The sequence below is a fragment of the Oncorhynchus masou genome, unplaced genomic scaffold, assembly GCF_036934945.1.
Source record: "Oncorhynchus masou masou isolate Uvic2021 unplaced genomic scaffold, UVic_Omas_1.1 unplaced_scaffold_709, whole genome shotgun sequence".
Taxonomy (NCBI): Eukaryota; Metazoa; Chordata; class Actinopteri; order Salmoniformes; family Salmonidae; genus Oncorhynchus; species Oncorhynchus masou.
In genome coordinates this window covers 106,793-118,360 of record NW_027013555.1, presented here as the reverse complement: position 1 = coordinate 118,360, position 11,568 = coordinate 106,793, and the positions used below count along the sequence as shown (strand labels likewise).

Sequence of the window (11,568 nt, the reverse complement as noted above, 5' to 3'; positions counted from 1 at the left end):
ATACAACTCTACCCAGGAGACAGCATAGTAGATACAACTTTAGACAAGAGACAGCATAGTAGATACAACTCTACCCAGGAGACAGCATAGTAGATACAACTCTACCCAGGAGACAGCATAGTAGATACAACTCTACCCAGGAGACAGCATAGTATATACAACTCTACCCAGGAGACAGCATAGTAGATACAACTTTAGACAAGAGACAGCATAGTAGATACAACTCTACCCAGGAGACAGCATAGTAGATACAACTTTAGACAAGAGACAGCATAGTAAATACAACTTTAGACAAGAGACAGCATAGTAGATACAACTCTAGACAAGAGACAGCATAGTAGATACAACTCTACCCAGGAGACAGCATAGTAGATACAACTTTAGACAAGAGACAGCATAGTAGATACAACTCTAGACAAGAGACAGCATAGTAGATACAACTCTACCCAGGAGACAGCATAGTAGATACAACTCTACCCAGGAGACAGCATAGTAGATACAACTCTACCCAGGAGACAGCATAGTAGATACAACTCTACCCAGGAGACAGCATAGTAGATACAACTCTACCCAGGAGACAGCATAGTAGATACAACTTTAGACAAGAGACAGCATAGTAGATACAACTCTACCCAGGAGACAGCATAGTATATACAACTTTAGACAAGAGACAGCATAGTAGATACAACTCTACCCAGGAGACAGCATAGTAGACACAACTCTACCCAGGAGACAGCATAGTATACACAACTCTACCCAGGAGACAGCATAGTAGATACAACTCTACCCAGCATAGTAGATACAACTCTACCCAGGAGACAGCATAGTAGATACAACTCTACCCAGGAGACAGCATAGTAGATACAACTCTACCCAGGAGACAGCATAGTATATACAACTCTACCCAGGAGACAGCATAGTAGATACAACTCTACCCAGGAGACAGCATAGTAGATACAACTCTACCCAGCATAGTAGATACAACTCTACCCAGGAGACAGCATAGTAGATACAACTCTACCCAGGAGACAGCATAGTAGATACAACTCTACCCAGGAGACAGCATAGTAGATACAACTCTACCCAGGAGACAGCATAGTAGATACAACTCTACCCAGGAGACAGCTTAGTAGATACAATTCTACCCAGGAGACAGCATAGTAGATACAACTCTACCCAGCATAGTAGATACAACTCTACCCAGGAGACAGCATAGTATATACAACTCTACCCAGGATACAGCATAGTAGATACAACTCTACCCAGGAGACAGCATAGTAGATACAACTCTACCCAGGAGACAGCATAGTAGATACACAACTCTACCCAGGAGACAGCATAGTAGATACAACTCTACCCAGGAGACAGCATAGTAGATACAACTCTACCCAGGAGACAGCATAGTAGACACAACTCTACCCAGGAGACAGCATAGTAGATACAACTCTACCCAGCAGACAGCATAGTAGATACAACTCTACCCAGCAGACAGCATAGTAGATACAACTCTACCCAGGAGACAGCATAGTAGATACAACTCTACCCAGGAGACAGCATAGTAGATACAACTCTACCCAGGAGACAGCATAGTAGATACACAACTCTACCCAGGAGACAGCATAGTAGATACACAACTCTACCCAGGAGACAGCATAGTAGATACAACTCTACCCAGCAGACAGCATAGTAGATACAACTCTACCCAGGAGACAGCATAGTAGATACAACTCTACCCAGGAGACAGCATAGTAGATACAACTCTACCCAGGAGACAGCATAGTAGATACAACTCGACCCAGGAGACAGCATAGTAGATACAACTCGACCCAGGAGACAGCATAGTAGACACAACTCTACCCAGGAGACAGCATAGTAGATACACAACTCTACCCAGGAGACAGCATAGTAGATACACAACTCTACCTAGGAGACAGCATAGTAGATACAACTCTACCCAGGAGACAGCATAGTAGATACAACTCTACCCAGGAGACAGCATAGTAGACACAACTCTACCCAGGAGACAGCATAGTAGATACACAACTCTACCCAGGAGACAGCATAGTAGATACACAACTCTACCCAGGAGACAGCATAGTAGATACAACTCTACCCAGGAGACAGCATAGTAGATACACAACTCTACCCAGGAGACAGCATAGTAGATACACAACTCTACCCAGGAGACAGCATAGTAGATACAACTCTACCCAGGAGACAGCATAGTAGATACAACTCTACCCAGGAGACAGCATAGTAGATACAACTCTACCCAGGAGACAGCATAGTAGATACAACTCTACCCAGGAGACAGCATAGTAGATACAACTCTACCCAGGAGACAGCATAGTAGATACAACTCTACCCAGGAGACAACATAGTAGATACAACTCTACCCAGGAGACAGCATAGTAGATACAACTCTACCCAGGAGACAGCATAGTAGATACAACTCTACCCAGGAGACAGCATAGTAGATACACAACTCTACCCAGGAGACAGCATAGTATATACAACTCTACATGGCCATTGATGGCTGACGACATTGCAAGACTTAATGCAGCATTTCAATTATTTTATTATTATTAATATATCTATTTATTTTACAAACTAATATACACTGTGGTAAACTAAACTAACAGAAACTAAAATTACACACTAATCTACACTGTAGTAAACTAAACTAATATCAACTGTATATACAAACTAATCTTCACTGTGATAAACAAACATGGTTCTCAGAAAATAAGTCTGTGGTCACATGGTGGTGGTAAGTGTCGTACTATTGGTTAGACAGTTTCCCCTTTAATGAGGTTGACTGTTAAAACTGTCTCTGATATTAGACTGAGTCATACAGAGACTCCAGCTGTGCAGCGAACAGACAGGAACCAACAACTGAGATAACAGCAGACTTTACAACAGTAGAAGATACAACAGTAGAAGTTACAACAGTAGAAGATACAAGAGTAGAAGTTATAAGAGTAGAAATTACGATTTGAAGACAAAGAACCTAAACAAATAAAGACCATGGATATTGATGATCACATATACGGAAACGAAAGACCCATCATGCCCCGCAAGAAGGATGGAGTTGGTGATCAACATTCAGGTAACAGTTTATCCTGTTATAGTGCTCACACACACACACACACACACACACACACACACACACACACACACACACACACACACACACACAGACAACATATGCCCACACACACATAAATACAGACATTTCTCATTTCCTGAACTATTCACACCATTGAGTCAATACATGCTAGAATCACCTTTGGCAGCGATTACAACTGTGTGTCTCTGGGTAAGTCTCTAAGATCTTTGTACACCTGGACTGTACAATATTTGTCCATTATTCTTTACTACATTTTTCAAAACTCTGTCAAATTGATTGTTGATCATTGCTAGACAACCATTTTCAAGTGTTACCATAGATTTCCAAGCAAGTATTTGTCAAAACTGTAACTCTGCAAACTCCAGTGTATATTTGGCCTTGTGCTGTAGGTTATTGTCCTGCTGAAAGGTGAATATCTGTCCCGGTGTCCCGGTGTAAAGCAAACTGAAGCAGGTTTTCCTCTAGGATTTTGCTCAGCTCCATTCTGTGTCTTTATTTATCCTGAAACACACCCCAGACTTATCAAATCAAACTTTATTAGTCACATGCGCCGAACACAACAAATGAAATCAAACTTTATTAGTCACATGCGCCGAACACAAGAAATCAAATCAAACTTTATTAGTCACATGCGCCGATCACAAGAAATCAAATCAAACTTTATTAGTCACATGCGCCGAACACAAGAAATCAAATCAAACTTTATTAGTCACATGCGCCGAACACAAGAAATCAAATCAAACTTTATTAGTCACATGCGCCGATCACAAGAAATCAAATCAAACTTTATTAGTCACATGCGCCGAACACAAGAAATCAAATCAAACTTTATTAGTCACATGCGCCGAACACAAGAAATCAAATCAAACTTTATTAGTCACATGCGCCGATCACAAGAAATCAAATCAAACTTTATTAGTCACATGCGCCGAACACAACAGGTGTAGACTTTACCGTGAAATGCTTGTTTCCAAGCCCACAAGAAGAAGAAAATATTTACCAAGTTGGATACAATCAAAAGTAGAAATAAAAACTATAGACAATATATACAGGGGGTAGAGTCAGAGTCAATGTGGAGGCTTTATACAGGGGAGTCACAGTCAATGTGGAGACTATATACAGGGTGTTACGGTACAGAGTCAATGTGGAGGCTATATACAGGGTGTTACGGTACAGAGTCATTGTGGAGGCTGTATACAGGGGGCACCGGTACAGAGTCAATGTGGAGGCTATATACAGGGTGTACCAGTACAGAGTCAATGTGGAGGCTATATACAGGGGGTAGAGTCAGAGTCAATGTGGAGGCTATATACAGGGGGTAGAGTCAGAGTCAATGTGGAGGCTATATACAGGGTATTACGGTACAGAGTCAATGTGGAGACTATATACAGGGTGTTACGGTACAGAGTCAATGTGGAGGCTATATACAGGGGGTACCAGTACAGAGTCAATGTGGAGGCTATATACAGGGTGTTACGGTCCAGAGTCAATTTGGAGGCTATATACAGGGGGTAGAGTCAGAGTCAATGTGGAGGCTATATACAGGGTGTTACGGTACAGAGTCAATGTGGAGACTATATACAGGGTGTTACGGTACAGAGTCAATGTGGAGGCTGTATACAGGGGGTACCGGTACAGAGTCAATGTGGAGGCTATATACAGGGGGCACTGGTACAGAGTCAATGTGGAGACTATATACAGGGGGTACTGGTACAGAGCCAATGTGGAGACTATATACAGGGGGTACTGGTACAGAGTCAATGTGGGACTATATACAGGGGGTACCGGTACAGAGTCAATGTGGAGGCTATATACAGGGGGTACTGGTACAGAGTCAATGTGGAGGCTATATACAGGGGGTACTGGTACAGAGCCAATGTGGAGACTATATACAGGGGGTACTGGTACAGAGTCAATGTGGGACTATATACAGGGGGTACCGGTACAGAGTCAATGTGGATGCTATATACAGGGAGCACCGGTACAGAGTCAATGTGGAGGCTATATACAGGGGGTACTGGTACAGAGTCAATGTGGGACTATATACAGGGGGTACTGGTACAGAGTCAATGTGGGACTATATACAGGGGGTACTGGTACAGAGTCAATGAGGAGGCTGTATACAGGGGGCACCGGTACAGAGTCAGTGTGCAGGGGTACAGGTTAGTTGAGGTAATATGTACATGTAGGTGGGGGCGAAGTGACTATTTAACAAACAAACAGCGAGTAGCAGCAGTGTACAAGGGGAGAGGGGGGGGTTCAATGTAAATTGGTAACGAGTACAGTATATACATATGAGATGAGTAATGTGGGGTATGTAAACAATGTGGCATAGTTAAAGTGGCTAGTGATACATGTATTACATAAAGATGCAGTAGATGATATAGAGTACAGTATATACGTATACATATGAGATGAGTAATGTAGGGTATGTAAACATTATATTTAGTAGCATTGTTTAAAGTGGCTAGTGATATATTTTACACCAATTTCCATCAATTCCCATTATTAAAGTGGCTGGAGTTGAGTCAGTGTGTTGGCAGCAGCCACTCAATGTTAGTGGTGGCTGTTTAACAGTCTGATGGCCTTGAGATAGAAGCTGTTTTTCAGTCTCTCGGTCCCAGCTTTGATGCACCTGTGCTGACCTCGCCTTCTGGATGATAATGGGGTGAACAGGCAGTGGCTCGGGTGTTTGTTGTCCTTGATGTTCTTTATGGCCTTCCTGTGACATCGGGTGGTGTAGGTGTCCTGGAGGGCAGGTAGTTTGCCCCGATGATGCGTTGTGCAGACCTCACCACCCTCTGGAGAGCCTCACGGTTGTGGGCGGAGCAGTTGCCGTACCAGGCGGTGATACAGCCCGACAGGATGCTCTCGATTGTGCATCTGTAGAAGTTTGTGAGTGCTTTTGGTGACAAGCCAAATTCCTTCAGCCTCCTGAGGTTGAAGAGGCGCTGCTGCGCCTTCTTCACGACGCTGTCTGTGTGGGTGGACCAATTCAGTTTGTCGAGATGTGTTCGCTGAGGAACTTAAAACTTACTACCCTCTCCACTACTGTCCCATCGATGTGGGGGGTGCTCCCTCTGCTGTTTCCTGAAGTCCACAATCATCATCATAGCTTAGTGATGAGCTTCATGGGTACTATGGTGGGTACTACGCTGATCTGTAGTTAATGAACAGCATTCTCACATACAGTGGGGAGAACAAGTATTTGATATACTGATGATTTTGCAGGTTTTCCTACTTACAAAGCATGTAGAGGTCTGTAATTTTTATCATAGGTACACTTCAACTGTGAGAGACGGAATCTAAAACAAAAAAAAATCAGAAAATCACATTGTATGATTTTTCAGTAATTTATTTGCATCGGTGGCGACCCGTTTGTCGTCGATACCTGGAGGTTGTATTGAGACGAGCCGACCGGACTCTCTTCCAGGTGCAACGACAGCGGCGAATAAACATTTGGGCCGAGGGTACGCCGACCTTTTCCTCTTGCTCCGTGAAGAGCGGGGGCTGATAACCCAGGGAACACTCAAAGGGTGAGAGACAGGTGGCAGAGCAAGGAAGGGTGTAGCGGACATATTCTACCCACACTAGTTGCTGACTCCAGGTGGTGGGGTTGGCTGAGACCAGGCAGCAAAGAGTCATCTCCAGGCCTTGGTTGGCTTGCTCCAACTGGCTGTTGGACTGGGGGTGGCCTCGGAGGACAGACTGGCCGACCACCCAATGAGTGTGCAGAATGCCTTCCAGAACCGGGGAGAGAACTGAGGACCCCGGTTGTAGACCATGTCCACTGGGAGTCCATGGATCTGTAAGATGTGCTGCACCATGAGCTGTGCCATCTCTTTGGCAGAGGGTAGCTTGGGGAGAGGAATGAAGTGGGCGGCTTTGGAAAACCTTTGGCAGAGGGTAGCTTGGGGAGAGGAATGAAGTGGGCGGCTTTGGAAAACCTTTGGCAGAGGGTAGCTTGGGGAGAGAAATGAAGTGGGCGGCTTTGGAAAAGCTTTGGCAGAGGGTAGCTTGGGGAGAGGAATGAGGGCGGCTTTGGAAAACCGGTCCACTATTGTCAGAATGGCAGTGTTGCCATCAGATGGGGGGAGACCCGTAACAAAGTCCAGGGATATGTGAGTCCAGGGACGGTGCGGAACAGGCAGAGGTTGAAGGAGACTAGCCGGAGCTTGCCGGGGGGTCTTGTTCTGTGCACAGATTGTGCATGAAGCGAAGAACGCCGACAGTCATGAACCATGGTAGGCCACCAAAAGCATTGACGCACAAATGCCAGGGTCCGACGGGAGCCCAGGCAGCAGGCAAGCTTGGAGGAGTGGGCCCACTCCAGGACCGAGGATCGGATATCGTCAGGAACAAACATCCGGTTATAAGGCCCACCTAGCTTGTCTGGAATTGAGACGCTTGGTGGTGCAGAGATATTCCAGGCTCTTGTGGTTTGTCCACACAATGAACGGATGTTCCGCTCAGCCAGTGTCTCCACTCCTCCAATGCCATCTTCACCGCGAGAAGCTCACAATTCCCCACATTGTAGTTCCTCTCCGTTGCTTTGAGCCAATGGGAGAAGGCAGCACAACTTGAGGTCCAGGGCAGAACGCTGGTACAGGACAGCTCCCAACCGACATCCGAAGCAGCGGCCTCCACAAAGAACTGGCTGGTCGGGTCAGGATGAACCAAGATGGGTGGTGTGGTGAAACGGTGCTTGAGATCTCGGGAACGTCCCAGTCAGCAGCTGGGGACCATGCAAATAGAACCTTGGGAGAGGTGCGTACAGACAGGGTGGAAGCCAGGGTGCTGTAACCCCGGATAAAGCAGCAATAGACGTTGGCGAATTCCAGGAAACGCTGGAGTTGCACTCTGGATTTAAGCATGGGCCAATGCACCACCGCTCTCAACTTCCCGGGATCCATCTGTACACTCCCTGAGGCGATGATGTAACTCTGGAAGGGGATGGTGGAGCGATGGAATTCGCACTTCTCTGCTTTCAGAACAAGCTGGTTCACCAGGAAGCGTTGGAGGACCTGACAGACATGGAGCACGTTCTCTTGGGCGGAGCGGGAGAAAATTAGGATGTCGTCGACATAGACGAAGACAAACCGGTTCAACATGTTGCGGAGAACATAATTTACCAGAGCCTGGAACACAGCAGGGGCGTTGGTAAGGCCAAATGGCATGACCAGTTACTCATATTGACCACTGGCTGTTTTGAAGACAGTCTTCTACTCATCTCCTTCCCCTATCCACACCAGGTGGTAGGCATTCCATAGGTCCAGCTTGGAGAACACAGTGGCCCCCTGGAGCGGTTTGAAGATTGAGGAGATGAGAAGTAGTGGGTAGTGGTTCTTCACCGTGATGTTGTTGAGGCCCCAGTAGTCATTGCACGGGCGCAGGGTTCTTCTTTGTGGAGAAGAAGGACAAAGCCCTGCACCGGTGCATTGCATTCTCCGGCGGGGAGGCAGGAGGACGGATGAACACTGCAACTAGGGTGTCCTCATAGCCTTGATCTCCAGACCTGACGTTTCAGTACTCATTTTGGGTGCATGAACTCTGCAATATGTTTAAGCCAATATTCTGGAAGAGGTTCTGGAAGTCAAGCAGTAGAACATGTGAGGTGCTGGAACTCAGTTCTGGTGTTCTGTCCCTTGTCAAGCTTATGTATTTCCTTCAGTGATTCAAACAGAAAATTGACACAAAAGTCGATACAAATACCACTCTGATAAAGAGCAAGTTCTTGTTGTAATAATTTGTTCTTCAGTGTCTTGTCAGTGGTGGAAGAGATACTCTGGAGCTGCTGCAGTGTGTCTGGGGCTGCTGTGTGTTCTCCTACTGGCTGGGATCATAGGCCTGTCTCTCTACCGTGAGTTTGATATGTTCTCACTCAATCATTCTTCATCATCAGTGGTGTAATGACCAGGGATCAATTACATTTACATTCCAGTCAATTACATTGTGACAATACACCAAATTCCAATTCCACGTTTTCCTCATTAAAAAGCATTGAAGATAATTTGGATTGAAATAGAATTCCAGTGTACTTCCTGAATTGACTGGAATTGAAATGCAACTGACCCCAACCCTGGTCATGTCTAATTAACATGTCCACTGTTACCTTGTTCATTGGTCGTATTATTTCACAGAGAGAAACCAGCTGACCTGTTCCAACACCCTGACTGAAGAGAGGGACCAGCTACAGACCAGCGGAAACAATCTGACTGAAGAGAGAGACCAGCTACAGACCAGTTACAACACCCTGACCAAAGAGGGAGACCAGCCACAGACTAGCAACAACACACTGATCAAAGAGGGAGACCAGCCACAGACTAGCAACAACACCCTGACCAAAGAGGGAGACCAGCCACAGACTAGCAACAACACACTGATCAAAGAGGGAGACCAGCCACAGACTAGCAACAACACACTGATCAAAGAGGGAGACCAGCCACAGACTAGCAACAACACCCTGACCAAAGAGGGAGACCAGCTTCAGAAAGAGATAGAACGTCTGAACCAATCTTTAGTTGAGAAAGGTGAGTCAAATTGTCTAATGTCTGTTTGACAGTCTCTGTATCAGTTCACATGCCACTTACAAACAGGAAATTCAACTTTAATTAAATACAAAATGTGAGAAAAAAGGTATGACTTCCGAACTGTCCATTAGTTAGTGTCCCGTCTTCCTTGACTGTCTGATTGATACTTAATTCAATGTTGTATTAAAGTGACTAAAGCAGGAAATGTTCAACTTATAGTGTGTCCGGAAGGATGGAAGAAGATTGGTAGCAGTTGTTACTACGTCTCTACTGAGTACAAATCCTGGGAGGAGAGCAGACAGGACTGCAGAAATAGAGGAGCAGACCTGGTGGTCATCAAGAGCCAAGAACAACAGGTGTGTGTGTGTCTGTGTCTGTGTCTGTGTGTGTGTCTGTGTCTGTGTCTGTGTCTGTGTCTGTGTCTGTGTCTGTGTCTGTGTCTGTGTCTGTGTCTGTGTCTGTGTCTGTGTCTGTGTCTGTGTGTCTGTCTGTCTGTGTGTGTGTGTGTGTGTGTGTGTGTGTGTGTGTGTGTGTGTGTGTGTGTGTGTGTGTGTGTGTGGAAGAGAGAGAGATTAAGCCCCACCCTCTTCAACATATATATCATTGAGTTGGCACTAGAACAGTCTGCAGAACTGAAAGACAGACAGACAGACAGACAGACAGACAGAGTGAGAAAGAGAGAGACGAGTAGAAAGAGATACATTTGGAACTCACTAAACAAACAACAAACAACAAAACAAGGAGTTATCTATCCATAATGTAGATGTCTGAGTCAACCACTTCTCCAATCTTTTTGGCTATATAACGAAGAACAAACAGCAAAAACATGATCAAAAACAAATAAAGACTTCCAGATCCCACTGGACTCAACAATTACATTGAATGAACTACAGGACAAAATACAAACCCTCCAACCCAAAAGGGCCTGTGGTGTTGATAATATCCTCAATGAGATTTTTAAACAGACAGACCACAAATTTGGTTTGACCTATTTATTTGTTTTTTAATTTAATATACTTAAATTCATTAACATCATCCTCAGATGGGGTGGGACAGGGATGCAGCTTAAGCCCCACCCTCTTCAACATATATATCAACTAATTGGCGAGGGCACTACAACAGTCTGGAGCACCCGGCCTCATCCTACTAGAATCCAAAGTCAAATGTCTACTGTTTGCTGATGATCTGGAGCTACTGTCCCCAACAAAGCAGGGCCATCAGCAGCACCTAGATCTTCTGCACAGATTCTGTCAGACCTGGGCCCTTTATTTAAATTGTGTTCATTATCCATTTCACTTGCTTTGGCAATGTTAGCATATGTTTCCCATGCCAATAAAGTCCTTAAATTGAAATTGAATTGAATTTTGGGGAGAGGGAAAGAGAGAGATAGAAAGCAGTAGAAAGCTATGTTTTAACAATGTTGAATCTCTCCCACAACTACAGACATTAGTCAATTTTTTATGTGGACAAAGGAACTATGTCTGGATTGGTCTGACTGACTCTGTTTCTGAGGGGACCTGGAAATGGGTGGACGGCACACCACTGACCACAAAGTAAGACATTAATGAATTCTATGTAACTATGACATCACTGTCTGGAGTAGTATGCTCAAAATGGAAAGCCTGATTCTCCTACAGGTATTGGAACAGTGGACAGCCTGATTCTATGTTGTTTCTTCTACAGGTATTGGAACAGTGGACAGCCTGATTCTGTGTTGTTTCTTCTACAGGTATTGGAACAGTGGACAGTCTGATTCTATGTGTTGTTTCTTCTACAGGTATTGGAACAGTGGGCAGCCTGATTCTGTGTTGTTTCTTCTACAGGTATTGGAACAGTGGACAGTCTGATTCTGTGTTGTTTCTTCTACAGGTATTGGAACAGTGGGCAGCCTGATTATATGTGTTGTTT

The 11,568-nt window shown here is 45.0% G+C and overlaps 1 protein-coding gene and 1 long non-coding RNA gene across 2 annotated transcripts; both read left to right on the top strand.

The window, feature by feature from the left end:
• Positions 1-3,046: 3,046 nt before the first annotated feature.
• Positions 3,047-9,416, top strand: LOC135537094 (uncharacterized). Its single transcript, XR_010455120.1, has 3 exons — positions 3,047-3,109; positions 8,889-8,990; positions 9,271-9,416. It is a non-coding gene; the product is annotated as an uncharacterized LOC135537094 (long non-coding RNA).
• Positions 9,417-9,455: 39 nt separating this feature from the next.
• On the top strand, positions 9,456-11,217 carry LOC135537090 (CD209 antigen-like protein A; the record flags this gene model as incomplete). The annotated part of the gene is made up of 3 exons (XM_064963293.1): positions 9,456-9,660; positions 9,880-10,016; positions 11,104-11,217. Coding segments are annotated over 3 exons (456 nt in total), but the record flags the coding sequence as incomplete, so codon positions are not given.
• Between the last annotated feature and the right edge of the window lie 351 nt (positions 11,218-11,568).